The 17,664-nt window shown below is 40.4% G+C and overlaps 1 protein-coding gene across 7 annotated transcripts in view; it reads right to left on the bottom strand.

The window, feature by feature from the left end:
- The window catches only part of LOC145361110 (voltage-dependent P/Q-type calcium channel subunit alpha-1A-like), a 649,898-nt gene that overhangs the window by 180,867 nt on the left and 451,367 nt on the right, over positions 1–17,664 (bottom strand). For all 7 annotated transcript variants that reach the window (XM_080216715.1, XM_080216708.1, XM_080216713.1 and 4 more), the window contains 4 exons: positions 14,082–14,972; positions 6,953–7,428; positions 4,740–4,881; positions 1,128–1,257 (listed from right to left, as the gene is read on the bottom strand). In XM_080216715.1, coding sequence (XP_080072841.1) covers positions 1,128–1,257; positions 4,740–4,881; positions 6,953–7,428; positions 14,082–14,972 — 1,639 coding nt within the window. The remainder of the gene's footprint in view (positions 1–1,127; positions 1,258–4,739; positions 4,882–6,952; positions 7,429–14,081; positions 14,973–17,664) is intronic.

Genomic DNA, 17,664 nt, shown 5'->3' with positions numbered 1-17,664 from the left:
AGGTCCCTCTGCACCGTCGCCTGCTGCTGCAAGGGCATGTATGAGGCAAGTTTTTTTACACAGAGGGTAGTGGATGACTGGAACTCGCTGCCAGGGGAGATCGTGGAAGCAGATACAATAACGACTTTTAAGGGGTGTCTTGACAAATACATGAATAGGATGGGAATAGAAGGATATGGAAGGGTAGGGGATTTTAGTTCAACTGACTGTCCTTATAAAACTGTTGGAAGCAAAATAAGAAGTGTTGATATTGTCTTCTCTAGCTGTGACAAAAAAGATCTCGATGACCGATGCAACCACTGGCATTGCTTTGACCTGCTTTGAGGCCTATTGCAGGTATCTGATTTCAGTAAGCACCTTCTTAATGAAATTGAGATATTTGACACACTGTTCCTTGCTGAACCTGAGATAGGATAATTTCTTCCCAAGGATCCTGACTGGATATGGTCCCCTGCCGAGACCGCCTTCCTTCCCTCTACAGAGCAGCTTTTCCTCATTTGTGTCACCCCTGGAGACCAGCGGGGTTGGAAACTGCATCATCTATAAGGCAGCACGTGATCTAAACAGATAATTTGAACTTAAAGGCAAAGCCTTCACCAAGTGTTGTACATCCCCTGAAAATTTCACCAATTTTAAGCCGCAGTACAAACTCCCAAACACTCTCACTCAGAAACATATGTTCAGCTGGGTGATGTTAGGAGAGGCATTAGCTGGAGTGTTCAAATCGAATATGGAACTACTAGCATCAAATCAACGTTACGTGATGACTGACATAATGATCTACTAACGCTGCAATCATTTCATGTCCAGTGCTTCACATGCACTAATAACCTGCTCAAAATGGAGGCAGGAACAATTCACACACAAAAGTCATCCATAATGCCAAAAATATGAGCACTGCACAACTGAACTCCTTGACCACAGAAATATAAATAGATCATTTTGTCCACTCAGTATGTTCTGCCATTTTGTTAACAATAGCTGCTAGCATAATTCTTCTATTCTTAATCTTATTTCCCATCTTTGCACTCCAGATCATTCTCATTGGTCTTCTCCATAATGAAACAGAGACCCTTTTGAAATACAGTGATCAATAATTTACTAAATATTAATTAGCCACAGCTTACATTATTTCTGGTGGCATTTGGCTCGACTGGATCTTCTGCAGCCAGGGCAATACTGCTCATTGCGATGACCATGAGGATACACATTTCAAAGTACCGTAGATTTACAATGTAATGGCAGGCTCTGCGCAATCTGTCAAGGAAGTTTTAAAATAATTAGTTTTATTGCAATCATTATTGCTGAAGTTTTGTAAAATTAGAACAAATTAGTCAGCAGAGCAATACAAACTGTTACTAAAAAAAGTGTCAATGTATTGATGAGAGTGATAATTTTTCAGTGAACAGAGAAACAGGGCTGGGTTTTTGGCCCAGGATTGGAAGTGAGTGGAACTAAACTAGGACTGTGAGCCAGCATGTCAATCCCCAACTCCATATCACTGCTAAGCCATTTTTGGGCTACTGTCCCCATACGGCAGGTTGGTGATAAAGCTCAATAAGAGGCAATTAAAGGAGGCTGATCGGCATTTTATAATTGGGATCCAAGTTCATGCAGATGGTCCAGTTTACATACCTGAAGGTGGTGTTGGAGTGGAACACACAGGTGTCAGCGCTCAGGACGATCCAACAGTGCTGACCTGACTGCAAAAGCTACTTGTTAATTTAAGATTTTTAAAAAATCTTAAACTGGGGAGAGTGCTGTTGAAGCACCCACTCTTTTACTTACCTTCCATACAGACTGCCGCTGCTTCAAGACCTCTAGGCTAGAAGACCTCTGACTATCCTTCCAGTTTCAAGAACACAGCCCATCATTTTTTACAGTTTATTTTATTACTGTCACAAGTAGGCTTACATTATTACTGCAATGGAGTTACTGTGAAAATCCCCTGGTTGCCATACACTGTTGCCTATCCAGGTACACGGAGGGAGAATTTAGCATGGCCAATGCACCATAACCAGCACGTCTTTCACACTGTAAGAGGAAACAAAAGTACCCGGAGAAAACCCACACAGACACAGGGGGAACGTGCAGACTCCACACAGACAGTGCCCCAAGCTGGGAATTGAACATAGATCCACTGTACAATTGAACAGCATACCTGCTCCATGCCAATTAAGGAAGTGTCCCCAAGAAAATCACAATGAGTGAGTCCTCCCCTCCCAGGAGATGGGTTCAACACCAGCAATCAGTCCTCACCACTGTTTCTTTCGCCTGAATGGAAAATGCAGCCCCTAGTGAATTTACACTTGATATTTTCCTCCATCACTCACTTTATCATCAACTGAAGGAATTGAGGCCCAGTGGTAGAACAATTACAGATTGTTGAGAAATTGAGTAGACAAAAGCTAACACTTACCGAGTCTCCAACATTGAATAAATAAGAGAGGCTGAAGGGTGAGAAGCAAAGAAAATGGCAGCTCTGGTATCAGAGATTTGTTGCCAGCTATTATATTGACAACTTACCTCAGTTTTTTATAACTGATGGGTGGCTGTTGTGTTAAGATGAGTTGTTAAGGCAGCACTCAGTGATATTTCCATTCCCATGAAATTATTAATTAAAAGTATTGATGAAGTGAATATTCCTGTGATACTGTCCTCTATTCGCAAGGAATGTTCTTGTGTTTTTTATTAAGGGGTCATTGTCACATTCCTGCCATAGTCAAGCAAGACAGTGATTAAAAAATGAAGCCAAAATGGGCTCCTACCAAACATATCTTTCCCTCTCCTGACGGCGATCTGAAGAGACAGCTTTTAAAATTATTTTACCGGATGTAAGGTCAGTATTTGTTGCCCATCCAAATTGTCCTTGTACTGAATATCTTGCTAGGTCATTTCAGAGTTGACCACTGGATCTGGAGTCACAAAGGCCAGACCAGGTAAGGATGGCAGGTTTCCTTCCCTAAGAACATTAGTGAACCCCAGATGAGTTTTTACACCAATTGAGAATGATTTCATAGCCACTGTTACTGAGAGTAGATTTTAATTCCAGATTTTAATTTATTGAATTCAAATTCCACTAGCTGTAATGGTAGGATTTAAACCTATACCCCACAGGTGATTAGCCGGAGATTCTGGATTATCAATCCAATGACATTACTACTGTGCCACTGATACTCTGAGTTCCCTCCCCTTGCAAAAACAGGAGATTAACACCTGACTTTCTACCTCCTCTCTCTCTCTCCTCATCATCCAACGTTACAATCATGCCTTCCAGGTGATAAGCAATGACTTACAAGTACATCTCGTCTACTTTATTCCCTACTCACGATATAAGCTCCTCTATATTGGGGAAACCAAACACAGGTTGGGTGGCCATTTTGCAGAGCACTTTCATTCAGTATGCAAGTATCGCCCCAAGCTCCTGGCGGCCTGTCATTTTAATTTTTCACCTTGCTTTCACATTTCTGGCCTCATTGAATCTCATTGTAAACTGGAAGAAGAACACTTTATCTTTGCATTAGGTACTTTACAGCCTTCAAGACTCAGCACTGAGTTCAATAATATCAGACAATAATCTTGGAACCCAGTTTGTTCCCCTTTCAATGAAGATTTTGATTTTTCTCTTTTTTTTTGCTTGCTGTCATCAGTGTAACTGATCTAGGCACATTTTTTGATTGTTTCTTTTCTTCCCATTACCATTCTCTTTGGCCTTGAGGATTATCTCTTCTGTTGTTCAATCTGTCCTGTTTTTCACCCTACCACAGATCTTCCTTTTGCACTTTTCCCACCTATCACTGGCTTAAAGATTATAAGATTTCCACCTTTTCTCAATTCTAATGAAAAGCCCCATGCCTGAAATATTAACTGTTTCTGTGCATAGATGCTGCTGTAACCTGCTGTAATTTCCATAATTTTCTGTTTTTACTAATGCTGCTATACTGCTCTAACCTGAATTTCTCTCAGACTGCCCTTGCTGTGATTCCTCTTCTACTACATACAAAGCTGTCAGGTATGTGTCTTGCACAATTTCCCTTCCATCCATCTCCATTTCTGCTGCTTCCCAAGATCAGCAGGTGGAGAGACAGAGGGGGCAATTTTACCATCATGTTGTGCCTGTTTTCGGGCATGACAGTGGTAAAGTTGAGCGTAAAGTACTTAGTGCAATTGGCGCCAGTTTTTGCGATGGGAAATTCCTGGCCATTAAGTTATGAAATTAATTTCAATGCAGATAAGGGAGAAAAATATCTTCACGTGATTTAAGAAAAAGAGATAAATGCTATGCCTGGGGATTACAGGTTTTGTATGGATGTATGAGCTGGGATATTCTTAAATGTTCTTTCTCATTCATATTTATCTTGTGACCTCTGTACTCTTGACCAATTTACTTGAGAGTCACTATTGGAATTACAGTTGTTTGATCTTCAACTCCACTTTTCCAGTTACCTACCTGGAGATGTCTACTGCTGCCTGCAGCTTGCTGCTGGCTTTATGAGGAGGTCCAAGGCCTGATATTAAATAGCCCTTGAGCCCACCTAATTAGAGGCAGAGAATTTCAAAGCCCGACTCTCCATCTCAGTTTCTCAATGTATATAGAAGATTGCAATTCTTTCTGCTTCACTGATATTTACAAATAAGTGTAAAGACAAGGCCTCGGAAATATGCTTGGAAAAGTCTTGACAAACATAGTTTAGACCGCAATCAGTCCAAAGTCTGACAAATATTTGAAAGTGACCTACGGATTGGTAGTGCTCAGTATAAACATGGAGCTATATGGTGGCATTGGCTTCGGTCCATCTCCATCATCATCGTCTTTCTCTTCCTCTTCTTTCTTTTCTTCTTCCTTTTTTGGCAAGGCGTCGGTGTTTGCATTTTTGTTTACTGAAACAAAGAGATCAGTTTCTCATTTTTGCTTTTACATGCTTGTCCATGTTTTGCACTGTTATTACATTAGACTGGTGTCTTTTTGAGATGGTTACACAAGCAAATATGGTACTGACTAATCCATTTTTAACATCTGGATAGTTTACCTTTTGTCTTCTCTATTTCTTTCACACGTATTACTTTTGAATAAAGCAATAAAAACCGTTAGCTAGAAACATACAGAAAGCCTTGCCTTTCAGAAAGGATGGTTACAGTGCCACAATTCTCTGCAATCTCATTTCAAAGGGCTCACGTCGGGAGCATAGGAGCAGGAATAGGTCACTCACCGCCTTCTGTAACTCATTTTCATTTAATCACCATATTCCATGACCCTCTCCCTCCTCTGTATAAACATCCTTTGATTGGCTAGTTGGTTATCCACATTTTAGGGAAAAGCTTCCACATTTCCACTATCTGTTATGAAGAAAGGCTTCTGGAATCTTTCCTGAATGGACTAGCTCTCATTTTAAAACTGTTTCCCCTTGTTCTAGATTCTCCACCAAAGGAAATAGCTTCTCTGAATCTACTTTCTCGGCACAGTCTTGGAGTGCCAAAGGGCCTGTTCCTACGCTGTACTGTTCTTTGTACTTTCTCAAATCCGTTTATCATTTTAAGCATTCATTTAGAAACTCCTCAATCTTCTAAAGTCCAAATAATTATGCCTGTACATAGATGAACTTAAGAGTTGTCAGATTATTTTACAAAGTAAGAAGGAATCAGTTGATAGTCATACCCAATCCAGAAACACTCTCCAGCAGCATACCTTATTGAGTTTTGGACAGTGCTACAGCCTTTACTATCAATCCTTCAAAGGACAGTCAGGCAAGGAGAATGGTTAATATGATGAATTTCACACCAGATAGCTTTGCATTGCTAATGAATCAACTGAGCCAGGAAAGGCAGATTTGTCAATGTACTCATAACAATGGGTAATTCTTACTGTATTTAGTTTAATAAGGAGATCACAAAGCAATATGTAATACTGAAGCTTCACTCTCACAATAACTGGACCTAGAAGTTTTCTATTTCATCCATCATTAGTTTTATGAACAGATAAAACTAAAGATTAAAATCTCAATTCAAAATAAATTTACATGGTTTAAAAATACCTTTGAGGAAAGGAAAACAATGTTTCCAGTTCATGAATAATTCCTTCAGTGTTCCAGCTACCAACAATTAGCCAGGCAGAGCACCTGAAAAACTTTTCTCATTGGCTTTCAGCTCGACCTCTTTTACCAAATCTCCTATTCACGCACCATCATGTGAACCAAGCCTGTTCACAAAGGTCTGCAAAGCTGGATGCTAAAGGGCGGGTGAAGCACAGGGTGCTTAAAACCAACTTCTATCCCACCTATCTCTGTTGGATCTAAATCTAAATCCCAGAGGTGCGAGACTAGTATTAGCTATTGTATTATCCAGTCCCAGCAAGGGTTTTACCATCTCAAAATTGTCTAGTTTGCTATGTCATTACTCCAATCTCTTATTTTTTCATTGAATTTTTACTGTTCATACTTAGCTACATAGTAAATATTTGTAGACGACCAGAATTCAAATTCTAATGGGAAAGAACACTTCCTCATTGTTAGCTGATATATAACACTAGGAAAAGATGAGCGCGATGTGTGGTTCTGCAAGATACACTTTAAGGCCAAGATCAGACAATCCAATGGTATCAGTCAGAACAGTTTCTTTTCAATAATGGGTTTGGATATTTCCAATTACTAAACCAGCTCAAGGATCTGCACAACTGAGTTTGGTTTCAAAGTAACAATATGTAAGAGCTGAAATGTGTCATGTTATTCAAATAATAACACAAGGATGTAGTGGGGACAGGGCGTTTATGATGGTAATGGTGTGCGGGGGGGATTTGAATTCCTTTTCTGCCAAATTTAATTACTTCAGAATATGAATATAAAGAACCGATCGCTATATTGTTACACATGGTGCACCTTTCTCATGACTTATATCATCAATTTAATAGTAAAATGATGAATAATTATATAAATTACCTTGTGACCAATAGTCTTACCTTGCAGGGTGGGATCTGCAAATGGGATATTAATAGTTGTATGATCAGGTTTCTTCGTGTTTTTTGCTGGATTGTTGGGATTTGTTGGATTAGTTGGATTGGTAAGGATAAGGCTGTTCTCTGGGTTCTTGGAGTTTCCAGGATTGGCAGGATTTCCAGGGGTAGTAGTTGGGGCCTTACGATTCATAGTACTGTGGGGATTGGATGGGTTGCTAGGGTTATGAGGGTTTGTGTGGTTTCCAATTTTTCCAGGATTATGAAGATTGACAGGATCCAATGGATTGGCTGGATTGGTGACATCCCTGGGGTTATTGGTATTCCTGGGATTGGGAGGTTGGGTTGCCAGTTTGCTGTTTCTGAGGTTGTCTATATCTTCTGTCTGTTGTCCATTCTGTCTGTTCATGTCCTGTTGCACTGGTCGTGTGGTAGATAGGGCTGGGCCACCTGAAGCAGGTGGAGCATTTCCTTGGCTTTCTCTTCAAGCACAAAATAGAATCGCAGGATAGAGGAAGTGGAACCAAAATACACAAATTACAATAATGAAAAAGTACAACTCAACCCAAAAGTCAGAACATACAATATACAGAGGATGCCAATATTATTGTGATAAATACATCCTAGACGTGCTTAAGTACAAGAGCGCCCTGGCCAATATTTACTTGACATATTTTTTATGATTTATTCTTATCTCAATATAAGAAATAGATAGTCTTGTCATCTATTTTACATTTGTTTTTGGAAGCTTGCTGTACACAATTTGGCTGCCACATTTCTTATAAAAATGGTTGCACCTCAAAAATTATTTCATGACAAAAGTCATGAAGAGATGCTGAAAAAAATGCAAGTCTTTCTTTTTTCATTTGCTTGGACCAAATGTGGTGAAATCACAGACCTGTTTGTAAGGAACATATTCTGCTTTTGCTGCATACAATGTGAAGAAGAAATCTTTTCTCCATTACCAAGACCAATCTCACATTTACAGGAACTGAACGATGATAAATGAGGTCTGACACAAGAACTGCCAGCAGGAGGTGGCTGTCACTGAAAAAGCAGAAAGAGCACTGAACATAATAAAATCATTTTTTTAAGTGCTGCTGAATATTAATGTACATCAGTCACAACTGTAAATGGAGTGACAATGTCTTATCCTGGGGTCAGAACCACTTGAAGATCTCAGAGCTGTTCATTGGTAAAACTTGTGCCCAAGATATTTGCCCAGGACTGTTTTTTTCCATTCATTCATGGGTTGTGGGCCTCACTGGCATTTACTGTGGACATTTATTCTAATTGCCCTTGAGAAGGTGATGGTGTGCTATCTTCTTGAAGTGATGCAGTCCATGTGTTGCAGGAACACCCACAGTGCTGTCAGAAAGAGACTTCCAGCATCCCGATCCAGCAACAGTGAAGGAACAGCAATATTGTTCCAAGTCAGGATGATGTGCGGCCAGAGGGGGAACTTGCAGGGGGTGGGGTTTCCATCCCCTTCTGTCAGAGGTTGAAGGTTTGGAAGGTGCTGTTGAAGGAGCCTCAGTCAGTTGCTGCAGTGCATCCTGTAGATGTTACTCACTGCTGCCACTGTGAATTGGTGGTGGATGGAGTGAATGTTGAAGGTGGTGGGTGGGGGCCAGTCAAGCGGGCTGCTTTGTCCTGCATGATATTGAGCTTCAAGTGTTGTTGAAGCTGCTCTCATGCCGGATAGTGGAAAGTATTTCATGACACTCCTAACTTGTGCCTTGTGGATGATGGGCAGGCTTTGGGGAGTCAGATGCTGAATTTACTTTGTAGAATTCTCAGCTTTTGATCTACTCTTGTAGCCACAATATTTATATGGCTAGTTCAGTTCAGTTTCTGGTCAATGGTAATCCCCAAGAGGTAATGTCAGAGAATTCTATAGGTTTCGCTGAAAGCTTTTTAGGTCTGGGAGATGTGAGGGTGATTTGTTAAATATTTTAACATAGTATAAATGTGCAAAATTTGAACAATATGCACTATTGGTATTCAAGCCACAAAAGTGGATTTGGTTCAATTTAGTTGAACTTTGTTAAGTCCCATAGACAAAGGGCACAATCTTACCGGCTTGACGTGCCCATTGAACAGCATGGCAAGTCAGGAAGGAGCACAAGCGGCCAAAAAACTGACTCACGTCAAGAAGGGCTTTGTGCTGAGATTGCTTGGAACTCCGTATAATTATCAAGTCTAGCACAGCTGCTTCCCCGTTCCCGGATGCTTCCCAGTTCGCCGGCGAGAATTACTACTGTTCTGCAGTAGCGGAGATCAGGCGCCATAGCCACACTGAGGGACAGGCTATTAAAGCTTCCGGGTGGTTGGGGGTGTAGCTGGGCAGTGCCCAAATGGGCATTGCAAGTGTGTCAGTGTGAGCAACAAGTAAAGATGCTGTTAACACATATCTGTTCACCATAGAGAAATAGCCTAAAGTTAGGTAGACTGGATATAGTCAGGCACATTGATAACCCACATTATGAAACAACTGTGATTTTAGTCACAAACATAGAACATAAAATTTGCTGCTGCTAAACAGAGCAATAGTCAGGGACAATAAAAAGACTGCCTGTGGTGTAGGAATAACACCAGATGTGTGGGTCCAAGTTATAAAAAGCAAATGGTATACAAGATGTGTTGTTTCTACAACTAAGCATAAAAGGGGGAAAAAGGTCACTGAGATAGTCGGGACAGCAGTGATTAAGTTGGCAAAGGATTGATTACTGCCAATCCGAACTGGGCATGTAACAGTGTTAGATAAGACAGATGAGTTTACTACTGCACTCTTGTGATAACAGGAGACATTGTTAGATGGGGAGTAGAGGGGATGGAAACTTGGGGCACCTCGAGCCAATAGGGGAATGACAACACATAGATGGGACAGGGACCACCAATTAGGAGAGAACAACACATTGCAAAGCCATTACAATGCTTGTAAAAAAGTATAAAAATGTGCTGCAAAGCGATGTAAGGTGTGCCTATTTTATTGGACACCCGGTCTTGCAAGAACGTTAAATAAAATATCTTGCTCCTTCAGAACTTGACTTGACTAAATTAATTGACTGTGAGCTGCGTTTCTCACACCAGTGGCAAGGGAGTGGGCGTCAGTGGGGGTGGGGCCTGAGTGGGTGTAGGGCTATGCACAGAGACAGCTTATGCAGTGGGGTGGGGGATGTGGTAGTAGTCATGCAGGGGTGGGTGGCGGAGAGGATTATAAAATCACAGAATACTTGCAGTGCAGGAGGAGACCATTTGGCCCACTGAGCCTGCACCAACAACCATCCCACCCAGCCTCTATTTCTGTACCCCCACATACTTATCCTGCTAATCCCCTCACACTAAGGGGCAATTTAGCTTTGCACTGTGGGAAGAAACCAGAGCATCTGGAGGAAACCTACGCAGACACGGGGAGAATGTGCAAACTCCACACAGACAATCACCCAAGGCCGAGAATCGAACCTGGGTCCCTGACGCTGCGAGGTAGCAGTGCTAATCATTGTGCTACCATGCTGTCATGTCAGCGCCCGCCAGGAGCCTGATGCCCCGATGTTGGTGATCCATATCGATGTGGCAGGTGCAGTGCCATCAATGAAGAGGAGGTGAGGTCCGCTGTCCCTGGGGTAGTTGGGGTGTGGGACGAGTTCCCCTGGTTCACCGGAAGGGTGGGGTACCCTGTGAAATGGTGCCAAAACATTCTGAAGCTGGTTTCACTGGCGTGTGTAGGCTCCACCCCACCCCCATTCCTGTGCAAAGCTCCCAGCTATCAAATACATTGACAGAGTGCTGAAAGATTGGAGAGCTGATTTCGCCGAACAGACCAGCATGAAGGATCCCCATTTTCTTTCTGTTATGAGTGTTTATAAAGCAGTAATCAGATCATTTTAACCATAAGTGTGATACTTAAGTGATTGTATATTTATGTTTCCTAACTTATAACTTACTGTTGGTAGCACCATTAGAAATAGAGTTATTACATAATACTCCAGTCATTGTACATTATATAATAATCCACATTATTTAAAATATATAGCATAAGCCAGTATGTCTATCTTCCAACTGTCAGACCATTTTATGATAGTATATATTGTATACTAAGTGATTGTTAGTATATTTTAAACATAATTTTAAATATAATAGTATATTTACAATTACTTGAATATTCCTTAACTGCATATTTAAATGAGCATACATGTAAGACAATACATACACGTGTATTACAGAAAGACAAAAATCAAAACTTGCATTTATATAGTGGCTTCCACAACTTCAGGATGTCCCAAAGTGACTTACAGCCAATGAAGTGGAGTCACAGTTGTATTATAGGAAACATGGCAGTCAATTTGCACACAGCAAGTTAATGCAACAGCAGTGTGGTAAGGACCAGATAATCTGTCTGTTAAATCATTATTCAGGGAGGCATATTGGTCCTGGACACAGATAATAGCCCTTCCCTTTTTCAAAACCAGAATTTTTTACATTCATCCCTGAGGGCTGATGGGGTTTCTATTTAATGTCTCATCCAAAAAGACGGCAATTCTAAAGCGCAGTGCTCCCTCAGTGCTGTTCTGTTAGTGACAGTCTGGATTGTTTTGCTCAAGTCTCCGGAGTGGGGCTTGCACCCACAGCCTTCTGGGTGGGATTTACCAGTTCCGCCTGTCCAGAGACCAGGAATTCCTTTTGTATTTCTATGATCACTTGCCTGTCACATTCTCGGTCCTGTCTGTGACAAATTCCCGCGGTGGGTGGGTTGAGAAGGTTTAGGTCTCAGACTCAGAAGCAAGCATGACACCATTGAACCAAAGCTGACACACTGATTATAGGAGTCAGTGAGCCTTTTATAAATCCTATGCATCATAGGATTGGCAGGGATGAAGAAACGGTTAGTTATTCAAGAGGACTATGCTGTGTGATAGGTTGCACTGAGAAGCATGGAGATGAAAGATCTCTGTTCCTGAACTGTCACAGTTCAGCCTTGGTCTCAGCTGTGCAACCATAAAGATCCCTAGTAGTGGTTGAAGACTCAGTCTGTGGCAGAAGAGGAATGGAAAATTTATCACGTAGAGCATGAAAGAGTCTTCATAATGAGAATATGTGGGGTATCAAAATTATCTTTGTCCTGAGATTGAGAGTTTAAAACTGGGCAATTTTTTTTGATAACTTGCTCCTTCATGAAGGTACATTACAGGTGTGTGCAGCAAACTGCAGCCTGAGTATACATGGATGTTTCTCACTGGAAATTGAGCAGCCGCAGAAACCCTGGCTGGTTAGTCTCCTCTCCAAACCACATGATTGTAAGGAAAATTTTCCTGATCCTGCTGTCGCTCTGGTTGAAATCAATAACTCAGCACAGGACAGACATCAAACTTGGGGATTCACCAGTCTGCTTGGCTCAGTATCAAACTAGTTGGATATGTCTCCATTCTAAGACTTTTATGCATTAATCATTTTGGGATCTCTTACAAAGTTGGCTATGGCAACAAAAATAATGTACATTGTAGCGTAGCTTATCATACATCACAGATTCACACACATAATAAATTACTTTTAAATGTAGTGACCATTATTCTGTAGGCAAACTTGCAGCAAATTTGCACACAGAAAGTAATCACAAATAATGGGAGGAATGACCATTTTAATTTATTCTTATGTAACTTAAAGGAGGAATGTTGGCAAGGACACAGAGATAATCTCTACTATTCTTCAAATAAATTCAAGGGATCCACAGCATTTACCTATATTAAGGAATAGCCAGAAAAGATTTAAGTGTCTCATGCAAAGACTGGCACATTCAAAATGTAGCACTTATTTGGTAATGCACTGGAATGCCAACCTAAATTATGTATTCAAAATCTGGACTGTGACTTGAACTCACAACTTCAGACTCAGTGTTAATAAATGAACTTGACTGACAACACTACTAATCTGTGACAACTGAGTGTTTTATGCTAAAATGCGTCAATAATTGCTATCATGACAAGACAGACTGCCATCTTAAGGCATTTGATATTCACTTGGTAGAACAGAACTTGAGTATTGCTGTAGAAAGATATTCTTGTTGAAGCATTTCATTTTGCATTCATCTGAACAATTGCAAAGAATACCATTGTCAGTGGAAGCAACAACTTTATACTGTATGATTAGTTTACTAGTTTACTGATTAGTTTACAAGTGGACATTGACTGGTAGAGGTGTTGCCAGGGAAAATGCATCAGTTAATTGCTAAGCATTGTTTGAAAATTTAAACCAGGCAATTTGATCCTGATTGGTCAAGGCTTGCCCTGAGGAATGAGTTAGCAAATGGCCATTACTTATTTTGTTTAGCTGAAACAGATGCAATATATGTAAATGTTCTTTCTGTCTGCAAAGAACATTTACTACTGCAAAGAACATTTAATACTGGTGTATTAATATATGTACCCGCTTGTACCCACAAATGCGCCACAGTGAGCATGACTTACAGCCTTAGTGCCGGTGTTTTGCTAGGTGTATAGACTGCATGTCCCAAAAACTGGCAAATTATATAAAACAGCATGTTCCTTCCACTCTTTGCAGTGGGCAAGGTACACCAATCTGTGCTTGCAAAATACAAAACAAAGCGTCCAACATTGGAATTGATTCTGTGATTAGCATAATCCTCCACATGTTAATGTGTTGACAACCAATTTAAGATTGTCAATTGGGCTCACAGTGTGGTGTATTTGCTTCATCTTTTAATACATAGGGCCCTGCTCCTTGCAGAATGAACACACACACATTGTGGCTGTTTCAGCTGAACCAAAAGAAATGACAAACATTCACTGGTTCATTCCTCAGGTCAATACCTTGACCAATTACAGTCAAGCTGTTTAAATATTCAAATAATACTTGGCAGTTGTCAGCCATTATTAATGAGTGCATTTTCCATAGCAATGCCTCTATCAATCAGAGTCTACTTGCCAACCAATCAGCGCTCCCTTCTCATACAGGATAAAGTTATTTCCCCAACATTGGTATTCTCATGATTGTCCTGATGAGTTCAGGAGAGAAAACTTTGACAATATATGCATTCTAGTTAATGAGCTTTGCATTTCACACAATGTAACGATATTATCTTAAATGTTTTGTTAAATCACTTGAAAACATTACATACTTCTTCCGTCTGTGTCTCCTCTCCTTTGCCGTTGGATCCTTGTCATCTCTCTCTTTTTTTGTATCATTGTCATAAGTGGATTGAGCATGTCGGCTCCTACGCCGTTTCTCTGGCCCATCTGGATTCTCGCTTTCTCCGCCTCCTTTCCCTTCCTTGTTGCCCCGGGTACCCTCCCTATGCTTTGAGCGCCTTTCACTTCTTTCGCTTTTGACACCCTCCTCTACTGCACTGATATCATGACTTTCTACATTACGCCGGTGTGGCCTGTGCCTGCGCTCTCTATCTCCCTCAGGCCTTGGTGAGGCACTTCTCCCTTCTTTGCTTACTCCCGGTCTATGTTGGTGCCGCCGGTGAGACTCATTGGTTCGATTCCTTTCACCATCACCATCCCTTGTACTTTTCTCATGGTTTCCTTCCCGGTCCCTCGCACGGTATTCCACATCTCTTGGAACACTATCTCGATTGGATTCTCCTTCTTTACTGTTACTGCGATACCTCCTGGGCCTGTCTCCCTGTTCCAATCCTCCCATTTCCCTCTCAGATGTCCTCTCTTTGTTTGGATCATTGACTCGATCATGGTAACGAGTCTGCTTTCTCAGAAATTCCTCAGCCCTCTGCTGACTACTTCGTTGATCAGCCGTTGGTTCCGAAGGCCTCGTTTTGTTAGTGTTGTTGTTCCTGTTTTCCTGAGGGTCAACGACCAAAGGCCGATCCAGGTGTGTTTTCATGTCGCGTCGGATATTCATTGAGTAGGCCATTTTCCATCTCTCATCAGGGTCTAACTCATTGTAAATAGCCTCCCGACTGGTCATCAGATTTTGCTTTCTCATCTCATTCATTCGCTGCTCCCACACTGTCTTTCCATGTTTCTGGTTCTTCTGTTGTTCTTTCCTGTGAAGAAAATAGAAGTTACCAGATATTCTGGCCAGTGCAACTTCCAAAACTAATTACGCAATAATACCTAAAACCTATCTGCTTGCAGGTGGAGTTTAAGGCCATTCCTTTTCAAGAATCCACTCCACCTACTTGATTTCTCATTGTATTTCAAAGCTTTCTCCCTCCAGAGGATTGTCTATTGTCTCTAAGATCTTCTGTTATGTTTATTTGAATGGATTTTCCTCATAAGCTGATTATCCTCTGGATGAAAATTTCACTTTAACCCTCAATCTCATTTTGCTTATTTTTTATTTGTGGCTCCTATGGTGATCAATTTGCCTTTATTGATCAACTTCACATTTTTGAAAACTTCTACTGAGTCACCTCAACATTTCATCACTAATGAAAACAAATCCAGACACCTTCATCTTTCCTTATAACTTTTATTTCTCACAAATGGAACCATCCGTTGCACCGAATAGCTGTCATAAAATTTTGAGGGTACAGTTTCTGTTCTGATGAAATATTAGATGGGAAAAGCAAAGTGAGAGAGGAGATAATACGAGGGTTCAGCATCTTTGAAAGTCAGGGGGTCTTGATTAAATGTATCCCAGGCAGTTAAAAGAAGCAAGGGAGGAAATAGTGGAGGTGCCAACCAAAAAGTATTTTCACTAAATGTAACGCAATTTTAAATAACAGAACATTATTTGATCATTTATTAGTTGCACTGGCATGTACTAGTCAGTTCCTTAGTGAATTAAAGTTGCCTATTTAAGCCCTTTCTCCTAAGGACAACTTAATTTTAAGAGCCTTCTTAAAAGGCTGCAAACAATCCCTATTAACAAAAATTTACCATGTCAATTAATATGATGCAAAGCCCATCATCAGCTTTGAGAGTTTTTTTTAAAAGTCAGCACAAAAAATTGCAGAAACTCAATTGTAATGATGACTCATTTTGAAATAATATTTTTGAACTGTTTTGATTTCAGCTAAACAACAAGATAACGTAAATCAAACTAAATCAAGTTTTATAAAATAAGGCTTACCTCCTTTTTTGGAACTGTCTCAAAATCTCATATTAGGGTGCTTAGGAACCTATTTATTGGTAATTTTATAGCAATATCCTATGTGAAGCATAGGTTACATAAAGTATATTTTTATCCTATCTCACAACCTTGGCATCCTAGGTTAGGCCAACATTTATTGCTCATTTCCTAGTTGCCCTGGATATGCCTATATGACTTCAGCGGGCAGTTAGCAATGAACTAAACTGACGTGGAACACAAGCCACATATAGGAAGAATTGGATAAGGATGATACACTTCCTTCTCTGAAAGACATTAGTCAGTTAGATTTTTATGACAAACCACTTTAAAAGATTACATACTTTTCTGTTTGTGTCTCTTTTCCTTTCATGCTAAATCCCTGTCAATTCTTTTTTAAATCAAGTGCCATAAGTAGATTGAACATGACAGCTTCTACTTTTCTGCCCCATCTGGATTCACCTTTTCTCTGCCTTTTCCCTTCCAATTCAACATTCATCTGCTTCAACATTAATCTCTGAAGTGCAGATTTTTCTTTTCTCAGTTTAATGCTAATTAAAACTGAAAATTGGGCAGTTAAGGTCTCTGTTTTTGTACCCAATAGAAAATACACTAATGATCAATACTTGTTAATCAGAACTGAGATGTTGCATCTATCAGGAATTGGCTGGGTCTCTTTTCTTCAGAAGAGATAATGCTGATGAGTGGCCTAATAAAAGTATTTATAATCATGAAAGCTTTTGATAGAATCGGCATAGAAAATGTTTTCATTTATAGGCAAAACCGGAACTAGGAGCCATAAATATAAAATAATTACTAATACACCCAATAAGGAATTCAGAGGTAACTTCTTATTCAGAGATTGGTGTGAATGGGGAACCTTCTACCACAAGGTGAACAGTATAGATGAATTTAAGGAGAAGCTGGATAAACCACAAGGGACAAAGGAATCTGCTGATGGCGTTAATGCATATGGATGGGGGGAAAATCATATGGAGCATAAATACCAGCATTGACCATGTTGGGCCAAATGGCCTATTCCTGTAGTTTGGATACTGCTACATAATGAATAGATTCGAGTTGTTGGAGATTAATTTCATTTATGAACTTACAGCCACCAGAAAGAAGAGGGGTTTTTTTCTCATTGGTTTAGCTTGGAACTGAACCGGACTTCTAGAAGTGAAAGAAAATTCTTCCAATTGACCGCAGAATCTGGGATGGGTTTGGGGTTAGAAGACCTGGAATTGTAGAAATGGCCTATAATAATGGCAGTATCGAATAGAAAGCTTTCTTGCCTTCAGGGAAAACAATATCAATACATTTTTTACTTGATTTAATCTTCAAACTGAACCATGAAAAGAAGCGGAAAACATAAAATTGTGATGAATAAAAGAGAGAAAAGTAAGATGTAGCCGAGGTTGGTGCACTCAGTGCCATGCTTACTTACCAGAGTGCAAATGAAATCCAGCGCATTCCATGCAGCATGCAATCAGTTAAATGTGCAGAGTTCAACATGAGCTGCTTTGCAAGGCAGGAAACTGGAACAGCATATTCAATATTTTTCTTGATTATCCCTCCCTCTTTTCTATTTTCCTTCATTGTGCACTATTTTTCACTAGCGGGAGAATGACTGATCTGTCAGAGCACATGGGTCAAGCAGAGGG

The sequence above is a fragment of the Carcharhinus amblyrhynchos genome, chromosome 33, assembly GCF_965287045.1.
Source record: "Carcharhinus amblyrhynchos chromosome 33, sCarAmb.v2.hapA, whole genome shotgun sequence".
Classification (NCBI taxonomy): domain Eukaryota; kingdom Metazoa; phylum Chordata; class Chondrichthyes; order Carcharhiniformes; family Carcharhinidae; genus Carcharhinus; species Carcharhinus amblyrhynchos.
This window is presented reverse-complemented; position numbering and strand designations above follow the sequence as displayed.